The following is a 21,993-nucleotide window of genomic DNA, read 5'->3' on the forward strand; positions in this document are numbered from 1 at the left end:
AAGGAACACAACGGGCAAAATTCTGGACAACTAAAATACGATTGAGAGCTGAGAGTGGAGAAAGGGAGGACCCCTTGGTGAGCTGGTGTTTGTTAAAAAATCGGAGTGAGAAGTGAATTGGTGAGTGTAAAGTGTGTGTAATGTGGAGTGTTATGTGTCTCCTGGGGTGTGTGACGTGTAATGTCTGTATTAGGCTGTGTAATGGGCTAGCTGGGGTGTCCGGGGGTCGGGCTGTCATGTATCCCGGTACATAATAGTGTGCTTTCAGTCAGCTGGAGAGAGTTTTGCTCTGTTCTGCGAACCTGAACACTCAGACACTCGTCCCATTTCCATCGTCCACCTTCACTGCTTCTCTGCCTCATTTCAATTCGAGTGAAATCAGACCCTCTACGTCTGTGCTCTCACTGCCACTCCCTCTGCCCTGTAATTTGATTTCTATTTCACTCATTTCTGCCGAAAGCTCCTTGACCTGAGACATAATTTGTTTTTATTGTGTTCACTGAAGCAGGAGAGCCCTGTATATCTGTAGCTTTTTTCCATTTTTATTGTAGTTCCCTGTGTCAGAAGTGATGGTAATAAACTATTTTCCTTTTTAAATCATACAGAATTAATAATCTTCATAACAAAATTGTGGAACTATTTAAGTTATGTGTACTAATATTTCTTACTGTGGCTTGCCTGTGTCCAGCTATTTAATAGCTGACTAAATTATTTGATTGCAGTTTACAGTTTCCTACACTTAGAAAATAGCTTGTGTAGTGCTACATTGTTGTATCCCATTTGACAATTTTAGTTAATCATTGATTTGTTGCAAATTACATAATGTCCTTGATTTTCTTTCTGGATTCTCTTTGTACCTGATGGATGGAGGACTGTGAACATCTGTGGTAGTTTCTCACAGCAAACAAATTGTATGAGGAAAAAGATTGTATGGATTTTAATGAAGTTGATGAATATGAACCATTCAAGGAATTAGGGATACTCGAAAACGGTTCTTTCTTCAGTCCCCTCCTCCTTTTGGCTACAGCCATGGACATTATTTACATGTTGTCTGTTATTTTTAATTATATAATTTAAGACTAGTAACTTGGTAGGGGTTGTTTGATACAACTGAAAATAAACAAGCACTTTCAACCATTGTGTCAGTCTGCAACTGGGCATAACCTGACCACCAGTAAGTTCATGATGTCAATATCTTTTCTGAGCTGAATGGTTATTCCTGGTGAACCAAGTAGAGGATTTACAACTATATTTTGGGAACGTAGTTTCTGCAACAGGCCTCAGTTGTTGTATCTTTAAAAACCACACAGTGCAATTTTGCACTTGTATGAACATTGATTGCTCTTGGTAATTTTTTTTCTCTCTTTTTCTTTTTCTTTTCCCCCTTCCCTCTTCTTTCATTTCCCACTTGGCCTCTTACCTCTTTTCCTCATCTGCCTGTCACCTCCCGCTGGTGGCCCTTCTTCCCTTTCTCCCATGGTCCACTCTCTTCTCCGATCAGATTCCTTCCTCTCCAACCCTTTACCTTTCCCGCCCACCTGGCCTCACCTATCACCTTCTAGCTTGTCCTCCTTCCCCTTCCCCCTTGCTTTTATTTGGTCATCTTCCCCCTTACTTTTCAGTACTGATGACCAGAAATGGCAACTGTTTAAGTTTAAAGTTCAAAGTATATTTATTCAAAGTATGCATACTATATACAACCTTGAGACTTGTCTCCTTACGGGCAGCCACAAAACAAAGAAACCCAATAGACCCCGTCTTTTAAAAAAAGACCATTGAACATCCAATGTGCAGAAAAACAACAAACAAGTCGCGCAAACTATAAAAGTAAGCAAGTAGTATTTAGAGCTGAAGTTCACGAAAGTGACTGCACAGCCAAGCTGATTTAGAAGCCTGTCAGTTGCACTCTACGGCCATAGTTCAGCACAGAGATGAGTATATCAGCGGAGCAGAGAGCTGAACCAGTCTATCCCTCGCCTCTGGCCCAGACACCCTGGCCTTTTAATTTTGGTCCACCACTTAAATCATTCAAACCTCATTCACTTTGTCCTGACGAAGGGTCTCGGCCCGGAACGTCGACTGTACCTCTTCCTAGAGATGCTGCCTGGCCTGCTGCGTTCCACCAGCAATTTTGATATGTGTTGCTTGAATTTGCAGCATCTGCAGAATTCCTCGTGTTCACTTTCATGAATGCTATCTGACCTGCTGAGTTCCTCCAGCATTTTGTGCCTGTTACTCTGGATTTCCAGCTTCTGCGGAATCGCTTGTGCTGATAATTTTCTCGTTAGTGTGCAGTGCTCAATTCCTTAGGGAATAAGGAAAACAATTGCTGATTCTGTGAATGGGTGGCAGAGACATCAAGTGCTTAACCACTTCAGCAGCATGTGTGGGGAGAACAGCGTGACTGATAAGCTTTTCTCAGAACTGGAAAAAAGTTTTAAAAGCACGCTGTTAATATACACAGATAGGAGTGGAGGTGAGAATGCCTGTGATGAGGTCAAAGGCTGAAGGTGATTATGCAAGGCAAAGGTGGCGTTTAATGGTATTAGAAAGAATACAAAGGTGATTTTCAGAAGAACTGTAGGTAAAGGTACTGCGGCTGAATATTACCTTTAATTGTTGAACCTAATGTTGAATTCTAGAGGATAGAATGGACAAAAAAAGTACAATATCAAAGCTACATTTTGCATATTCTTTCTTTTTCAAGCTGGAGTTTTCTTTATCACTTTATTGATGACAGTGTGGATCATAGCCCACATATGACTTCCGGCAGTCGATGATGTCAAAATCTTCTCTCGGCAGAAAGATTGTTTCTGCTAAGGTAAGAGTATTTCACAACAGTACTTTGAGAATATGAGTTTTTTTGCACTATGTCATAGTTCTAGTACCTGCATTGAGAATACAAATTTATCTTTAGTTTCTGTGATCAAACAACTTAACTTAAAGAATGGTATTAACAAATCAGATCCTTGGGCTTGGGCTGTGTTTTATCCTGATATTAGCGGACAGAGGCTGTGCATGTTGGCCTCTGTCCGCTAATATCACGATAATAACGAATAGACTTCTAGTGTCGTGCTTGCTGGCACCTGTATGCTAATATTGGCATAATAACGAGCAGACCTCCAGTGCCACGCATGCTGGCATCTGTAAGTTAATATTACATGGCATTGTGGGCATCACTTAGAGGCTGAAAAAAGCTCTCAGTTGGGAGCTTAATATCCAAGGATACAGAGTGTATCGAAAGGATAAGCAGGTATGCAGAGGGGGTGGGCTGGCTTTGTTGTTAAAGATGCAATGAAATCCTTACAAAGAGGTGACATAGGATTGGAAGATGTAAAATCCTTCTGGGGAGAGTTAAGAAACTGCAAGAGTAAAAAAGATGCTCATGAGAATCACATACGGGACTCTGAACAGCAGCAAGGATGTGGGGGACAAATTACTAGGGAGATGGAAATAACAAGGATTTTGCAGATGCAGTAAATAAACCAAGTAATGACAATATACGGCAAAATTAATTCCTTGATTAAAAGTATTGTGTAAATTGTTATTTCAGGTGACCGACTGGGTGAATCCATCATTTGATTGCATCAGCAAATCTCCCTTACCACAGGTTGCAGACAGAAAGCCATCTGCTTGTTCAAAGTCAAGTGGTGGGAATCAGAAAATTCTTTGGACAGGAAGTGACAAAAAATTTCATTCCAATACCTTAAATGACACAAAGGATCAAAAAAGAATTAAAGTATCTCATGTGGAACAGACTTTAAGTCGCTGTAGGCAAAACTCCACCTCAAATCGCAGTAGTTCCTGGGTGGATGAATATCGACCTCAAGCACAGGTAGGAAAGTGATATATAATAAATTCCATAATTTATTATGGGCCATATCTATTAATTTTGGATTTTAACTCCTTGTCTATGTGAAGGATGTAAGTAATAAAGTCAATTCAAATTTCCATACTTTTATGATTTCAGTTTAGAGAAGCTTATCTCTACAGTTATGCAAATAGGTCTGATATCCTGTTACATCTTTATTTATTATGGGAGTGTGTTTCTTATTGACCTCCCCCTGTCTACCCAGTGTAAACTTCAGATTTTCCAAAGCAAATCCTAACTTGAGTCTCATCAGCCCTGCAATTTCGGACTTTCATTTACAGTATACTCCTGCTTTAGGGAGAGGTTGTGTTCCTAAACTAAACCATCCGTATGCAAATACTCCATAATGTAAACCCTTTTTTCCTACGTGTTATTTCTGGAGAAGCGATTCTACAAGAAGATTTATCTCACAAGTAATGCCCCAACCGTGGGTCCTCAACCTATAGGCACAGGAATTCCGATTATTTTGTAGGTAAGAGAGAAAAGGTTGTTACTTGAGTTAACTAGAAACAGATGTTACATTGTTTGATAAATTATCAATGAAAGGGATTCCCTTGTCAGTTGTCATCTCCAAGAGGCTTCTCCCTCCCTCTGGTGAAGGGAAATTTAGATAGATGGATAATTTATTGATCCCAAAGGAAATTACAGTGTCACAGTCCAATTACAAGTGCACAGATACACAAATATTAGAGAAGTAAGAAAGAATAAAAAAAGTTACCTTAAAAATAAGATGTACAAGATTTACAAGTCAAAGATTACAAGATTTAGAAGTTCACACATTTTTCCAAGTGGAAAAATTACCGTAATATTGTACAGTAATGAGTGCACATTTGCACTGTCTAGACAAGAAGTGATGGTACGATTGACAGGATGTCTGAGACAGCAGGGTGTGGTAAACAGAGCTTAAACAGAGGTTAGTAACAGTCTAACAACATCACTTCCCTGGCTATAGGTTGACATTATAGAGCCTAATGGCCGCGGGTAAGAATGACCTCATATAGCGCTCTTTGGAGCAGCACAGTTGTCTTAGTCTATTCCTGAATGTGCTCCTCTTAGAAAGTTAAGGAGAAGAGACATATTGATTGGGGAGATTTGCAGAATGCGTAATGATAACCAGAGTCTGTCAAGACAGACCAGACTGTGTCTTCAGGTCAAGTCAGAACATATAAAACTGAAGACTCATTCTTTGAATGTATTTGTAACATGGTCACATTAAGAGTGTTGCTTTCGATTCCAATACCTCCATTACAGGAAGGATGTGGAGACTCTGAAGAGGGTGCAGAAGAGCTTCAGCAATATGTTAGCTGGGTTAGAGTATTACACCACTCAACCAGCTGATCTATTTTGCTCCTGTAAGCTGCCTCACTACCATCTGAGATTTTGCCAACAGCAGTGGTGTCGCTGACAAATTTATAGATGGTATTTGAGCTGTGCTTGGCCACACAGTAATGAATGTAGAGCAGAGTAAAGTCGAAAGCTAGGAAGTCTAGAGCCACTCCCAAAGTAATGGGTTAGCAATTCAGGGATGAGAGGAGAAGATGTTTTTTCATGTAAAAGGTAGAGAATCTTTGGACTTTTCCGCTCAAGGAGACAGGGACTTATCTACTAAGTATATCGAAGACAGAAATTGAAAATGTGAAGGGAATCGATGAATGTGGTTCAGTGTATGGAAGTGGCTTGAACTCTTTCAAATTCAAGTTTATTGTCATTCATCTGTACATGAAGCAACGTTCCACTGGGACCAAGGTACAAAACACAATACATATATCACACACAGCACATAACATAATATTAACACAATAATAGTAACAGATTAAAAGTAAGTACTATGTAGATGTGCAAGTTGACATAAGTTCAAGTTTAAATTTAATTAACGTTCAACCATACCCATGAGCACAGCCAAACAAAACAGCATTCCTGCAGAGCCAAGGTGCAAAACACAGCATCACAGTAAACACAGCGCAAGGCACAGATAGCACATGTAATTATGATCGCAGAAAAACAGACAGCATCAAATAATCCCACATTCGGTGGGTCACATCAAAGCTCTGCAGCTCCACCGACGTAAAATGGCAGAAGAAAATTAAACAGCCCTGGGGAGGAGACAACTCCTCGTCACTGATAGGAGAGAGCAGCATGTAAATGCCAGAGACATGCCTGAAATATTTGCAATTCTCCTCAGCTGGAAGTAACAGATTGATGTAGTCCCTGCCGCTACATTGTCTCTGGTATTTACTGAATCCAGTTGATTCAGTGTGCATGATGTCACAAAATGACTGAGTGTACTCGGAATAGAAAATACTGTGGGACCACACCACATCGAGGTTATTGTCCTGAAGACGTGCTTTCCAATACCATAAGACAAGAAGACGTAAGGGCAGAATTAGGCTATTTGGCCCATCAAGTCTGCTGTATGTCAGCCATGCCCAGATTTGTAATTTTTTACAAAAAATGGTGTAGGTACAATCAAGCCGACAACAACCTCTTCAGTCTACTCTCAATCAACAGCAAATGATGGAAGGAATCATAATGCCAGTATCAAGCAGCACTTAGCAATGAACCACTGACTAACGCTCAGGTTGGCTTTGGCCAGGACACTTAGCTCCCAGCTTCATTACAACCCTGGTCCAAACACAGACAAAAGAGTTGACTTCCAGAGGTAAGGAGGGAGGGGGATTATTGCCCAGGATAGTAAGCCATTGTTAGATTGAATGTGGCCGTGGTTAAAACTAGTTAGGATGAATCATGCAGAGACTGTTCCTTAAGTTGAAGTAACACCTCACACACAGAATTCTGGTGCTGTTTGTAAGATGTCAAGTCACCTTTAACCCCGGACTTAGCCGTAGAAATTGCCCAGGGCAGTGTCCTAAACCATTTTCAGCTTTTCACCTTGAATCTTTGTTTAATCATCTCAAACACTGTGTGCTTACATCACTGACACTGCAGATTACAGGTGAGAGAAAAATATCAAAGTTGGATGAATAGAAATATATACTTAGTGGCCATTTTATTAGGTACACCTGTACCCCTGCTCTTTGAATCAAATAGCCAATCAGTTAATCATGTGGCAGCAATTTAATGCATAAAAGCTACAGACATGGTCAACAAGTTCAGTTATTGTTAAGACCAAACATCAGAATGAAGAAGATCTAAGTGACTTAGATTGTGGAATGATTGTTGGTGCCAGATTGGGTGGTTTGAGTATTTTAGAAACTGCTGATCTCCTGCTTTTTCATGCAAAACAGTCTCTAGAGTTTACAGAGAATGCTGCGAAAAAACAAAAAAAAAATCCAGTGAGTGGCAGTTTTGTGGGTGAATTCACTTTATTAATGAGGGAGGTCAGAGGAGAATGGCCAGTCTGTTTCAACCTGACAGGAAGGCGACAGCAACTCAAATGCTGTTTCGTATGGCAGGTGTTGTTCTCTTCACACTTCCCATTAGATTTGTCAAGATGAATTGTGTCCCGGGAGGGGCTGACACGAGTCAATCCATTTGGGAGCCAGGGTTGAAATAACGTTCATCTGAACTCGTTGCAACTCAAATAACCAAGTCTTACGGCAGTGGTGTGCAGAAGAATATCGCTGAATGCACAACACGTTGAACCTTGAAGTGGATGGGCTTTTGCAGTAGAAGATCACAAACATACATTCAGTGGTCACTGCAGGAAATAGCTAATAAAGTGGCCACTGAGTATAGGTGTTGTGTTTATCCAGACTGGTAGTCTTACACAGTAGTAAGTTGTATCTACCATGCAATTGTATGAAAAACAAGAAGTGAGTAGTCAAAAGATCTCTGAGCCTTGACTTGCAGAAGGAAACATGCAATGACATTGCTTATCTTTCAAATAAGACTTTAATTTCGGACGAAGTTAAATCTTTTTTAATTAGTTCTACCTCACTTTTAAACATATGGACCTTTTAAATTTTTTTCTCTTTTTATTTAGCATTGACTTAAATTTTATTCACCACAATTGATACTGTAATTCATAGTGTTATTTCTATGTTGTTTTAAATATTCTCATATTACATCCCTTTTTTATTAAAGAGGAATATGTTGTTGCCACAAAGCTTTTCAATGGTTTGAGTAAGAGTTCACGCTCAAAAGGGTTGGGATCACTGTCCTAATGCATAACTGCTTCTAAGTCCAACTTTTTGTCATGTATATTATTATAAAACACTGCAGGTTTCTTTATAAACATGTTACAAAAATATTCCTCTGATGGTTTTCTGATCCCTCCTGCTGCAGGGTGAACTTGCGGTTCACAAGAAGAAAATTGAAGAGGTTGATAGTTGGCTGAAGGCCCATACATCAGAGAGATGCCATCGGCAAGTGAGTCACATTTCTTATTTTGCTGTCTTTTCTTGTGAGCTTCATTGAGTTCTTCCATCCCTCTCTGTTGGGAAAAAAAAAAGGCCTGCATGTGTTTTTATGAGTGCATTTTCTGTGCACTTTGTCAGTGGTATACATGATTACCTAAACCTCTTTGCTTCTGCACACTGGTCACTCCCAGAAATCTCCCTTTTACTGGATGACCTTGTGATTCTTCACCTTGATTGCTAAATGGCATCATTTTGACAGATCAGTTATATGCCTTCTCCCATTCATACACCACACTGTGCCTCGTAGTTACACATCACTTGCAAACTTAGATGACCCATTCGTTAATCTGTTGTTGAAAAGCTGAGGATTCTGATGGGCACCTCCTGCCCATTGGGGATCTAGCCCTTTATTCCATCTCTCTGACACTCATCTTCCAGCCCATTAAAGACGCACGTCATTATTCTCATATATTCTTATGACAGTGAATCTGGAACTTGGAATGCTAAAGCACAGTACAGTCCCTACGATGATGTGCCAACCTTTTCAATCTACTCTAAGATCAGCTTAGCCCTTCCTTTCCACATAAACCTCCATTTTTATTTCATTCATGTGCCTATCTAAGAGTTTCTTAAATTTCTCTAATTTATCTGCTTCTACCAGCACCCTGGCAGTTCCACTGACCCACCGTATTTTTTAAAAAAAGCTTACCTCTGACACCCGCCTATATTTTGCTACAATCACCTTAAATTATGTTCCTTAGTATTAACCATTTCCACAATGTAAAAATGTCTCTGACTGTGCACCTTATCTATGCCTAATCATCATGAACACCTCTAACAAATAACCTCTCACCCTCCTTTGCTCCAAAGAAAATAGTCCTAGCTCACTCAACCATTTCTCATAAGGTATGTTCTGGTAAATCACAAGATAACTTAGCAAATCTCTTCTGCATCCTCTATAAAGCTTCCACATCCTTCCTATAGTGAGGTGACCTGGACTAATCACCATACTCCAAGCGAGAAAATAGAATATAACAGCTCAGAAACAAGCCCTTCAGCCCACAATGTTGTGCTGAACCAATTCAATTAAACTGATCCCATCTGCCTCGACAATGTCTGTATCCTGCCATTTCCTCACAGTCGTGTACCTATCTAAACACCTCTTAAAAAGTTTCTAATGTATCTGCTATTACCAGTACCCCAGGCAGCACATTCCAGGCACACACCACTTTGTAAAAAAAAAACTTGCCCTTTACATCTTCTTTGAAATGATCCCTTCTCACCTTAAATGCCTGCCCTCTGGTATTAGACATTACAATACTGGGAAAAAAAGATATTGTCTGTCTACTCTATGCCTCCCATAATCTTGGTAAGCTCCTTTTTCACCCTCTCCAAAGCTTTGGCATCCTTCCTATAATGGGGTGACCAGAACTGACTGCAGTACTTCAGATGCAGCCTAACTAGAGTTTTATAAATCTGCAACATACAGTAACTCCCTGACTTTTGAACTCAGTGCCTGGACTAATAAAAGCAAGTATGTCATGTGCCTTCTTAACCACCCTATCAACTTGTGTAGACACTTTCAGGGAGCTATGAACTTGGACCCCAAGATCCCGTTGCACATCCACACTGTCTTGCCCTAAACAGTGTACTGTTTCTTTATATTTGACCTATTCCAAGGTGTAACACTTCAGATTTGGCTGGATTAAACTTTGTCTGCCATTTCTCTGACCATATTTGCAACTGATCTATATCGCACTATATTCTTTGCCAGTCTTCTATGCTATCCACAACACCACCAATCTTTGTATCATCTGCAAACTTACTAACCCACCCATCTACATTTTCATCCGGATCATTTATATACATCACGAACAGCAGAGGTCCCAGTCAGATCCCCCCAGAACACCACTAATCTCAAACCTCCAACTAGAAAAAAGTCTTCTTGACCACTACCTTCAAATTTCTAAGAGAAAACCAGTTCTGAATCCAAACAGCCAATTCACCATAGATCCCATACATCTTAATCTTCTGGATGAGCCTCCCTTGAGGGATCTTGTGAACCACCTTACTAAAGTCCCTGTAGTTAATGTCCACAGCTGTACCTTCATCAATCACCCTCATCACCTTGTCAAAAAAACTCTATCAAATTAGTAAGCCGCGACTTGCCCCATACAAAGCCACGCTGGCTCTCCCTAATTAGGCCATGGTTTTCCAAATGCTCATAAATCCTATCCCTAAGAATTCTGTCCAGTAGCTTCTCTTATCACTGACGTGAGACTCGCTGGTCTAGGGCTTGCAGGATTATCACTTGTTGAATAATGCAACATTCACTTGTCACCAATCCTCCGCAACCTCGCCTGTAGTAAGAGACGACACAAAGTTATTGGTAAAGGGCCCAGCAATCTTTTCACTTGTTCTCGTTTAATAAATTGGGTATATCCCATCAGGCCCCAGGGACTTATCTATCTTAATGCTCTTTCAAAGACCCAACACTACCTCCTCCTTTACCTCAACATGCCCTATCCTGTATCCTGCATGTCCTTTTCCTTGGTAAATGCTGATGTGAAGTACTCATTAAAACATGCCCACATCCTCCACATTCAACCAAACATTCCCCTTTATCCTTGAGTGTTCCTACCCTCTCCCTAGTTCAGTGGTCCTACACTCTTGCTTCTGATGTTTGTATAGAATCTGTTTAATCTTACTTACCAAGGATTTTTAATGCCCCTTCCTGGCTTTCCTAGTTACCTTCTTTAATACTGTTCTGGCTTATCAAAAATAATCAAGGGCTTTGATTCTAGTTTTCTAAGATTTACGTACTTTCATTTTTCTCCTTGGCTAATTCATCACCTCTCTTTTGCTATCCACAGTTCTCTACCTTGCCATCCTTGTCTTTCCTCCTGACTGGAACCTACCTGTCCTGTGCTCTGTATTGCACCCTCCACATGTTGGATATGGACTTCCCCAAAAACAGCTGTTCCCAGTTAACTCTCCCTAGTATCTGCCGAAAGCTCTTGTAGTTTGCTCTGCTCCAATTTAATACTCTCCTCCAAGGTCCATACTTATCCTTATCTATAACTGTCCTGAAAATCGAGGAGTTATGGTCACTTCCCTCACTGTCCACCCACTGAATGGCTGGTCATGTGGCCAGGCTCATTACAGTACAGATATTTGGTCCATGCTGGTTTTCAGGGAATTTCCATGGGCTCCCCATTGGCCCCTGTTCTCACCCTCCCCCCCACCATTTCTTGTCACCCTTTCTCTCTGATGTGCACATTAACGTTCCAACTCGTCCGTTCTCCTGCTGCCTTTTAACATAAATAGTGATTTTCTATAAACCTACCTGAATGTCTTCGAGATGTGGGAGGAGACGGGACCATCTGGTAGAAACCAATACCAATTTGGGCGATGTATGAACTCCCATGGCCTGTCTCTGAGGACAGGGTCAAGGCCCCAGCAACAACACTAATTGTTCTGCCCCTCACCACCACCTTCCATTAGGTTGTGTCCAGTTGTATGCATGATTCATTTTGCTAACATCTTTCATGCTAAGCCTTTTCCAGGTGTTTTCTGAGTATCTCCTTGGACAACATCCTATCAATTCCCAAATTATCCTTCAAATCTATTAATATTACAAACATCAACCGGATTATTAAAAAAAAGATTATATAATGATTAGCTTTATTTGTCACATGTACATCAAAACATATATCACTTAGGTCACATAGCTGAAATCAGTTCTGTTAGTATATTTTAAATGTTCTCTTTGCTGAAATTATTGACTTAAACTCTGCATTTAAATGCTGCAAATCACATGGTTAATCCGGTGTGCAGCAGGTACGTTTGTAAAGTACATTTCCCTTCAAAAGTTTCTACCGATATTTTTTTCTGGCTCCAACTATCCTTGCTCCATTCTGTTGCAAACCAAATTCCAATTATTATTGAGATTTGTAAAGAATTCGTTTTATTTCGGGATACAGCACTATAACCAGCCATTCTGGCCCAGTGAGCCTGTGCCAACCAATTGCACCCATCTGACTGATCTGTACATGTTTGGAATATGGGAGGAAACTGGAGCACCTGGAGGAAACCTGCATGGGAGAATGTACAAACTCCTCAGAGACAGCGGTGGAATTGAACCTGGGTCGCTGGCGTTATCAAACTTGTATAGATGTGTAGTGAGACTATATTGACTGACTACATCACAGTATGGCATGGAAACACCAATGCCCTTGAACGGAAAATCCTGCAATAATTAGTGGATTCAGCCCAGTCCATCACTGGTAGAGCCCTCCCAACCATTGAGCACATCTATATAAAATGCAGCATCCATCATCAGGGACCCCCACCTCCCAGCGCATGCTCTCTTCTCGCTGCTGCCATCAGGAAGGTGGTATAGGAACCTCAGGATCACACCACCAGGTTCAGGAGCAGTTTTTACCCCTCATACATCAGGCTCTTGAACCAAAGGGGATAACCTCATTGATATGTTCCCACAAGCAATGGACTCACTTTCAAGGACACTTTATCTCATGTTCACAATGTTCATTGCTTATTTATTTATTATTATTATTATTTCTTCCTTTTGTATTTGCACAGTTTGTTGTCTTCCGCAATCTGTTTGCACATCCAAGTTGGGTGGTATTTCATTTATTCTTTTATGGTTATTATTCTATAGATTTATTGATTATGCCCACAAAATGAATCTCAGGGTTGTATATGGTGACATAAGTATACTTGGATAATAAAATGTAATTTGAACTTTTAATAGTGTTGAGCTAACCACGATGCCACCACATTTTATTCTTTTAAAAGCCGTATTTTACCTTCCCATTAGGTCACATTAGTTTTCAATATTCTTGTTATTACATCACAGTTTATTCTTTTAAAAACTGTATTTATCAAAAAAGAATCCCTTTTGTCAGGTTTGTTCTTTCTTAAAAGCAGGGCAAGGAAACCAATTGTAGACTCCTTGCCCCTGTCCTGGCCAGTACTGGGTGGTGGAAGGTATAATGTAACACATTGAACTTGGAGCAGTCCTCCTCATGGTATTGCATTGTTTTAAAATTTTGTAACAATTGTGGGATTGTAAATGTTGGTGTAAAATGAACCGTAACTGACTCTGTTTAAATGTTGTGTGAAGGATGGCTCCATCCTGCTGTTAACAGGTGGCTCAGGCACTGGCAAGACGGCTACCATACACGTCCTTGTGAAGGAGCTGAGCATTCAGCTACAGGAATGGATAAACCCATTATCGCAAGAGAAATTTAAAGCTTGGGATGAATTCGAACACCACTATAACACTGGTAAGAGCACATTTCAGAAATGTGAACCCTGTTGTGGATATCATTAATGCAGTCCCTGCCACAACTGTACAGATGCTGGTATTTTATCCACATCTGTCTTGTTGGCCAGTGGTAGCCACAATGGATGTATGCTGTAAATCTGATGGATGGGTGGAAGATGTTAAAGTATGTTCTAGGTTAAGGAATTTTTAAAATCTCCATAATGAAGTGTGTAATTCCAAAAACATTTTGTCACTGCATTGGTTCTCTCCTCCTCTAATTTGCTACTTGTCTATTTAACAAACACACACATTTTCCACTGGCTTTTAAGCTCAGTGTGTTAATGCATTAATGTTGTTAAGTCAGTAACAGTCCTTAATGTGCTCTTCTCATTCAAATGGAAGCCATAAACATTTCATATGCTTAAGGAATTAAAACAAGCCTCATTCTATTTCCCCTCTTTTTAAGTAAGAATTGGCTGTGATTGTGCTCTTTGTGCTCTGGGAATATGCTGAAGATAAGTAATAATTATCATTGGAAACTTCAGTTCCAAATAACAATGTTTGGGCAAATATATTTGTACTGGTTACACTGGTGTTTGCAGAGACCATTTTGTTTTTTTCAATTTTGTCTAGAGGGTAAGTGTTAAGAGTGGGTAGGGGAGGAAGGCAGGCAGATTTCTATTGGTTCAAAGGAGGCGACATAATTTCTTGGTGATTGGAGGAAAGCATAGGGAGCATGTCAGAGATGGGTTTATTACATAGAGAGTGGTGGATGCATGGAGTGCCCTGCTGGGGTGGTGGTAGAGGCAGATATATTACAGGCATTGAAGAGGGACTTAGATAGACATATGGACTATAGAAAAAAGGGGGGCTATGCAGAAGGGAAGTGTTAGATTGATTCTGGGGTAGGTTAAAAGTGTGGCACAATATCATGGGCTAAAGGGCTATAACGTTCCATGTTCTATTTTAATGTTGTTTTAACTTGCACACAAACATGTTTGTCAGCTGCATTACCTACTTTTCACTTCATCCAACTAACAAGCTGGTTCAGATCTCAGTGTTGAAAGTGAGCCAGTAATATTGATATCCAATGATTAATGCTTGCTGCTGATCCCCCACCCAGCATAAAAATTTCAGAAATCAAAGATTGCATATGGATTGATTGTACGCTTTAGAATTTCTCTATTTTATTTTTGAATAAAATCTGAACTTCCTCTAATCTGTTCTTTAATTTATTTCAGGCTCCAGTTTCCAAGCGTACATGGGCAAGCCACAAGCTGTCCAGTTTGAAGAATTTTTGCTGCGAGCCAGCAAATATAAAAAGCTCCAGATGGTGGGAGACGTTCTGCATTTGGACAAGAAACTGATTCTTGTTGAGGTGAGTACAATCTTTTTGAGCTCTTTAATTGGTTCCTTGCAAGAAAACAAACCCTTGGAGCAGTTCACACATGAGATTAAACAGTAGGTTGTGTGTTCAGAAAAGTTTGGGCATTTTTGTTTTATTTCTCAGTAAAAGGCCTTTGAAGTACTAATGACTTTTGTAATTGATTCTTTTAAAGTTAAAATGAATTTTCTTCATAATATTGAAATCTAAAATAATATTGAAATTTTCAGATATCACAATGTACATGAGAGCTTTCTGTACTTTTAGCTAAAACTGTACATGTTGTCCAATGATAATTCTTCTTCTTCACAGGATATCCCTAATCAGTTTTATAGAGAACCCTCTTGTTTGCATGATATCTTACGGTAAGTTTCCTCAGATTTTTATTCAAACTGAAACGAAATGTCATTTATACAATAAGTTATTTCACTGACTGCTTCTGATGAGCCATTTATAAAATTATTGAATGACTAAATGGCCTATATTTTACTTTCTTCAGCCTCCCTCCCTTCTTAAAGAATGGAGTGACATTTGCAGTTTTCCAGAACCATTCCAGAATCTAGTGATTTTTGAAAGGTCATTACTAATGCCTCCACAATCTCTTCAGCTACCTCTTTCAGAATGCTGGGTGTAGTCCATCTGGTCCAGGTGACCTATCTCACTTCAGTCCTTTCATCTTCCCAGGCAACTTCTCCTTAGTAATAGCAACTGCATTCACTTCTGTCCCCTGACACTCTTGAAGTTCTGGCGTACTAGCAGTGTCTTCTACAGTGAAGGTTGACGCAAGATACTTATTAAGTCATTTGTCTTTTTTTTGCCCCCCGTTACTACCTTTCCAGTGTCATGTTTCTGCAGCTGATCTCTCATCTCTCTTTATATATCTGAAAAAAAAAACTTTTTGAATCCTCATTTATATATTGGCTAGCTTACCTTCATATTTCATCTTTTCTCTCATTGCTTTTTTTTAAGTTGCATTCTGTTGGTTTTTAAAAGCTTCCAAATCCTCTAGCTTCCCACTAATTTTTGCAATATTCTATGTCTTCTCTTTTGCTGTCATGTCGGCCATGGTTACATCTCATCCTCCCTTTAGAATACTTCTTCATCTTTGGGATGTATCTGTCCTGCACCTTCCAAATTGCTCCCAGAAACTCCAGGCAGTGGAGTTATCATCCCTGCTAATGTCCTCTTCCAATCAACTTTGGCCAGATCCACTCTCGTGCCTCTGTCATTCCATTTAATCCGCTATAATACTGATACATCTAACTTTACCTTCTCCCTCTCAAACTGCAGTGGGCATTCTATCATGTTATGATCACTGCCTCCTAAGGATTCCTTACCTAAGCTCCCTCATCAAATCTAGTTCATTACATAACACCTGATCAGAATTGCCTTTCCCCTAGTGGGCCTGATCACAAGCTGTTCTTAAAAAGGCATCTCGTAGGTTACATACAAATTCCCTCTCTTGGGATTCAGCGCTGACCTGATTTTCCCAGTAGACCTGCATATTGAAATCCCCCCATGACTATCGTAACATTTCCCTTTTTACCTGCGTTTTCTATCTCTCAGAGTATTTGTATCCCATATCCTGGCTGCTGTTTGAAGGCATGTATTTAACTCCCATCAGGGTTTTTTTTTACCCTTGTAGCTTCTTAACCCTACCCACAAGGATTCTACATTTTCTAGTCCTATGTCACTTTTTACCTATAGAGCCACCCCACCCCTTCTGCCTACCTGCCTGTCCTTTCAATACAATGTATATATATCCTTCGATGTTAACCTCCCAACTATGATCTACTTTCAACCATGACTCATTGATGCCCACAACATAATTTCTGCCAATCTCTAACTGCACTACAAGATCACCTACCTTATTCTGTATTCTGTGTGCATTCACTATAACATCTTCAGTCCTACATTCAACACATTTCGATGTTACACTTTAACTGATCTCACTGAATGTAATTTTGCCCTATCACTTGCCTGTCCTTCCTGACAGTCTCACTATACACTGCATCTATCAACTGTGCCATCCGTAGCACTATCACTCATTTCGTCCCTCCGCAGCAGCTCTAACATACCTCCCTGTGAGGCTGTTGGTCCCCCTTGGGTACGGGTGTAACACATCAATTTGGACAGTTTATACTTTCCCCAGAAGAGACCCTAATAATCCAGAAATCTGAAACACTGCCCCCCCTCCACCAATTCCTCAGCCACGCATTCATCCGCCAAATCTTTCTACTCTTACCCTCATTGGCACATGGCACAGACAGCATTCCAGAGATTACTACCCAGAGAGGTTCTGCTTTTCAGCTCTCTACCCAGCTCCCTATATTCTCTAGGAAGAGGTGCAGTCGACGTTTCAGGCCGAGACCCTTTGTCAGGACTAACTGAAGGAAGAGTGAGTAAGGGATCCCTCCCCCTCCTGTCTTCTCCTATCATTTTGGATCTCCCCCTCCCCCTCCAACTTTCAAATCCCTTACTCACTCTTCCTTCAGTTAGTCCTGACGAAGGGTCTCGGCCTGAAACGTCAACTGCACCTCTTCCTAGAGATGCTGCCTGGCCTGCTGCATTCACCAGCAACTTTTATGTGTGTTGCTTGAATTTCGTTCCCTATATTCTCCCTTCAGGACCTCCTCCCTGTCCTTACTTATGTCGTTGGTATCAATATGTACCACAACTTCTAGATGTTCGCCCTTCCCGCCCCCAATTACAATACTGTGGACCTGATCTGAGACATTCCTATCCCTGACAATATACCATCATGTCCACAGAATCTCCTGTCTGCTGCTCTAACTATGAAATGTCCTATCACTACTGCACTCCTCTTTTACTCCCTCCCCTTCCCTTCTAAGCCACAGAACCAGACTCAGTGCCAGACACCCATTCCTACAGCTTTCCCTGGTAGGTTGTCATCCCCCACCCCAACAGTGTCCAAAGCGGTACACTTATTATGGAGGAGTACGGCCGCAGGGGTGATCTGCAAGGGCTGCCTTTTACCTTTCACTCTCCATACCGTCACCCAGGTGCCTGCCTCCTGTAACATAGAGTGACTACCTCCCTATAACTTCTGTCTGTCATCTCCTCATTCTCCCAAATGAGCTGAAGGTCATCCAGCTGCAGCTCTAGTTCCTTAACACCGCCTCTGGGCGTAATTTTTTAATATGTACTTAAGTGTGGGGAAAAAATATAAAGGTATTATATGATGTAAAGTTGAGCACTTGATGTATTCTTAATTAGGAAGTTTGTTCAGACGGCCAGATGTCCATTGGTGTTCATAATTTCTGACAGCTTCAGTGGAGACAGCAACCAGCGGTTACTCTTCCCTCACGACATCCAAAAGGAACTAGGTATCTTCAACATTAGGCAAGTACCAGTTCACTGGTAACTCCGCACATTTGTTTGTGCTTCTTTGATTTTGTCTTTTATAAATATTCTTGAACTAAGTGATTTTTAAACAGTTAAATATATTTTGAATCTATTACAATTGTATTTCATTTGGAGTTTCAAAACGTACGGATTGTGTAAAAAAAATTTAAATTTTTAAACTTTGTATCTCTTTAGTGCTGAAATTTTGACAGTATTTTAAAACAAAAGTGATATTTCCGTGCTGCTCATGGGTGACAAATTCATTGCTCCATTTGTACCATGAGCAGACTGAACTGGAGAGCGTTTCCCCCGAAATTTGCTTGTCTGTATAGTCCGCTGGTTCCTCAGAAACCATACAAGAGGCATCATTTTCACATTAATTAATTAATTTAATTAATTAATTAATTAATTAAAACAGGATTAATTAATCCTGTTACAAAGTCAGAGAACATTTTGATTGTTTACCCCTGTTTAGATAGTGGTGCACTTTTGAAAGCAGCCTTCCAAAAATTTATCCAGAAAGGTCATTGTCCACGTGTGGTCTTGACGCAGGTGTCATCAACAAGGAACAAGCATCTGACTCTGATTCTGTCTTCAACCTTGTCAGAGTATCTGTACTTAACACACAGGTCACTGCTTAAGAGGTTACAGGGGGAAAAAAACTTGAATTATCTGTAGCACTTTATTCTGTACTTTACTATTGTTTAGCTCTTGTACAACCTCAATGTACTGACAGAATAGAATAGAACTTTATACTCAGGACGAGGTTGTGGTGCTACTCCAGTCTGTGTGAATCAGATATTTACAATGCAGGTGGTGTGGCTTAATTAGAAAAAAATTCCATGTTTACATCCAACAAGTGACTTTGATATTCCATAACACTTAAAGGCCATTGGCAAGCCGGATGTAGCATTATTCAGCTGCACAACAATCCTAGGGAAGAAGCTGTTTTTCAGTCTAACTGTCTTGGCTAAGATGTCTCTGTATCTCCTACCAGAAAGCAGGAGATTGAACAGACAGTGTCTGGGGCATGATGAAATTATCTATAGATGGCATGCAAAGTAAAGTGTGATGATGAATAATTAATTTGCCACTTGTTCCCTTCCCATACATACATAAGCAATACCATGCCAAGAAAGACCACCTCACTTTGCAGAGATGAGAGAAGTTAGTCTCGACAGGTATCAGCCTTGGGGTTTGTATGTCCCTGTGCTTTACCTGAATCTGATAAGAAGCAACAAGGAGACTTAAATGGTTTTTTTATTTGTTACTTAATGACGTTTAATAATTTTACATGCTGAAAGCTAAATTGAATTACAAATCAACTTGCTATGGTCTATTATTTAAACCATTCTTTAACATCTTTTGGTAGTTTTAACCCTGTAGCTCCCACAAGCATGCTGAAAGTTCTAAGCAGAATATCCGCTCAAGAGGCAAGCAAGGTAAATCCTACTTTAATGTAAACAGCTGTGTTTTTCAGCATTTTTATTTAACCAGAGTCTTGGGGTATGTTGTTGCGATCAGAAGCTTCTGGTAATTGCCAAACTGTCTTTCCTATATCTGATCCTCAGTGACAGCTGTCAACAGACTATAAACATAGTCCCAGTCTCCACATGACCTGCAATATGCACTGTACAGCCTGGGGTCACTGCATAATCACAGGAGCTCCCAGAATAATTAGAGTCAAAGAGAAGCACAGCACAGAAATAGGCCCTTCAGCCCATTGGTCCATGCCAAGCCGTTTAAGCTGCCTATTCTCATTGACCTGCATCGGGACCAGGATTCTGTATGATATATAGAATCATATACTGCTGTTACTGTGCAAATCAGACACAAACAAATGTGATAACATAGAATTAAGAAACATTAATATTTTTGAACTGTATTGTTTCCTATTTTACATTCTCTCACTTTTCAACAAAGTAGAAATCAGTTGCCATGGCAAGGTGGAATCTGAATGCCGCCTGTTTTTTCCCCCGCTATTTAAATAACCATTTCATTGCTGATTCTTGTTTTCATGAAGATGTCATTCCTGGTAATTGTACTAAACTTCCCTTTCATCATTTTTAACTTGTGTCCCTTGTTTCATTTAGTTGTAGTATCCTGCAGTAAAGATCTGGACAAACTTTTTCCAAGATATTCTCCTACTTTTTTGTGTATTTTTATATGATGGCTGTCCCCTTAAGACCGAAGAACCAAAGTTCATTGTCTCCTTATGACACATGACTCTCGCTCAGTTACCCAGTGACCTGTGTTCAATTCCGTTGCTATCTGAAGAAGTTTGTATGTTCTCCCCTGACTCTGTGGGGCTGCTCCAGTGTCATCCCACGCTTCATAGACATGCAGGTTGGTAGTGGAACTGGTCACATGGGTGAATTGAGCCTGAAGGGCCTGTTACCATGCTGTATCTCTAAATAAATTAATTAGTTAAGTGAAAAATAATTTCCGTTGCAAAACGGTTCTGGATTTCCTGTTGTAAGCATTGTTATGAAAACATTGGAGTAAGTATATCAGTAAGAATGACTGACTTGATCATAAATGTAACAAAGATGGGGGGAGGGGAACGTCGACTCAGACCATGAGAGGCCTGCGTCGGGCATTTTCATGCCTTACAAGGCGCAGATTGGAAGTCTGTGTGGGGTGCCACTCCTCGCACAGACTAGAGCAAGGTGTGATTAAGTGCTTTGCTCAAGGGCACAAACACGCTGGCACAGCTGAGGCTCGAACTAGCAACCTTGAGATAACTAGATGAATGCCTCAACCACTTGGCCACGTGCCCAACACTAACAAAGATGACTGTGAAGAAAAACTATGGATACTGATCCTACAATCAAATTGAAACATACGTACAGAATTTAGTGAAATGTTTGCACTTTCCAACTCAAAGTGATCCGCACAAATCTTTCATTAAGGTAGATTATTGGGATTACATTTCACACATACTTTTTAACTCTGTTCAATCATTATTTGGACATGCAAAGTTAGCTCTTTTCAAAGTGTTAATATGCAACTAATGTTACAGTTGTAATGCTTGGCCAGCATTTTGGGACCTGTGCAGGGGTGGGCAACCATTCTGTCCATTATGAAATATTAACAGTTTAAAAAAAATTATCTTGATATGCAGAAAGCTGGCAAGTCTGTTGTTCCTGACAAAGCTGTCCTGGAGATGCTGTGCAGGGCCAGCGCAGGAGATATCAGAAGTGCAATAAACAGTCTGCAGTTTACGTTGGTGAAAGGTAATTTAATAATGGCAGGAGAGTAAAATAAGTTGACAATTTTGGAAAAGCAGTATTCATCGCTATTTTAGTAGCAAATTGGTAAATAATTAATATTTTCATATTTGATCTATGTTTTGGCTCTGAAGTTAGAACCCACTGTATCACTAGAACAAAGAGGACTACAGCACGGTACAGGCCCTTCGGCCCACAATGCTGTGCCAGCCTTTTAATCTACTGTAAGAGCAATCACATCTTCCCTCCTTCATAGCCTTCCATTTTTTGATCATCCATGTGCCTATTCTTTGTTTCTCAAATATTTCTACTATATCTGCCTCTAGCATCACCCACTAGTAGGGTGTCCCATGCACCTACCACTGTCTGTAAAAAGAAACACAAGCAAACAACTACTACTTCTGACATCCTCTCTATATTTTCCTCCAATTGGCTTAAGTTTATGCCTCCCTGTATTACCACATCCACCCTGGGAAAAAGTCTTTGGCTATTCACTCAATCTATACCTCACATCATCTTGTACTCCCACATCA

At 40.3% G+C, this 21,993-nt stretch overlaps 1 protein-coding gene across 2 annotated transcripts in view; it reads left to right on the forward strand.

The window, feature by feature from the left end:
- Positions 1-61: 61 nt before the first annotated feature.
- rad17 (RAD17 checkpoint clamp loader component) overlaps positions 62-21,993 on the forward strand; it is a 38,973-nt gene continuing 17,041 nt past the window's right edge. For both annotated transcript variants that reach the window (XM_063068570.1, XM_063068571.1), the window contains exons 1-10: positions 62-120; positions 2,708-2,821; positions 3,554-3,835; positions 8,117-8,200; positions 13,337-13,499; positions 14,722-14,858; positions 15,177-15,229; positions 18,102-18,227; positions 19,603-19,672; positions 21,355-21,466. In XM_063068570.1, the coding sequence (XP_062924640.1) occupies positions 2,777-2,821; positions 3,554-3,835; positions 8,117-8,200; positions 13,337-13,499; positions 14,722-14,858; positions 15,177-15,229; positions 18,102-18,227; positions 19,603-19,672; positions 21,355-21,466 (1,072 nt within the window). In that variant the 5' untranslated portion in view covers positions 62-120; positions 2,708-2,776. The remainder of the gene's footprint in view (positions 121-2,707; positions 2,822-3,553; positions 3,836-8,116; positions 8,201-13,336; positions 13,500-14,721; positions 14,859-15,176; positions 15,230-18,101; positions 18,228-19,602; positions 19,673-21,354; positions 21,467-21,993) is intronic.

The sequence above is a fragment of the Mobula hypostoma genome, chromosome 16 (genome assembly GCF_963921235.1).
Source record: "Mobula hypostoma chromosome 16, sMobHyp1.1, whole genome shotgun sequence".
NCBI lineage: Eukaryota > Metazoa > Chordata > Chondrichthyes > Myliobatiformes > Myliobatidae > Mobula > Mobula hypostoma.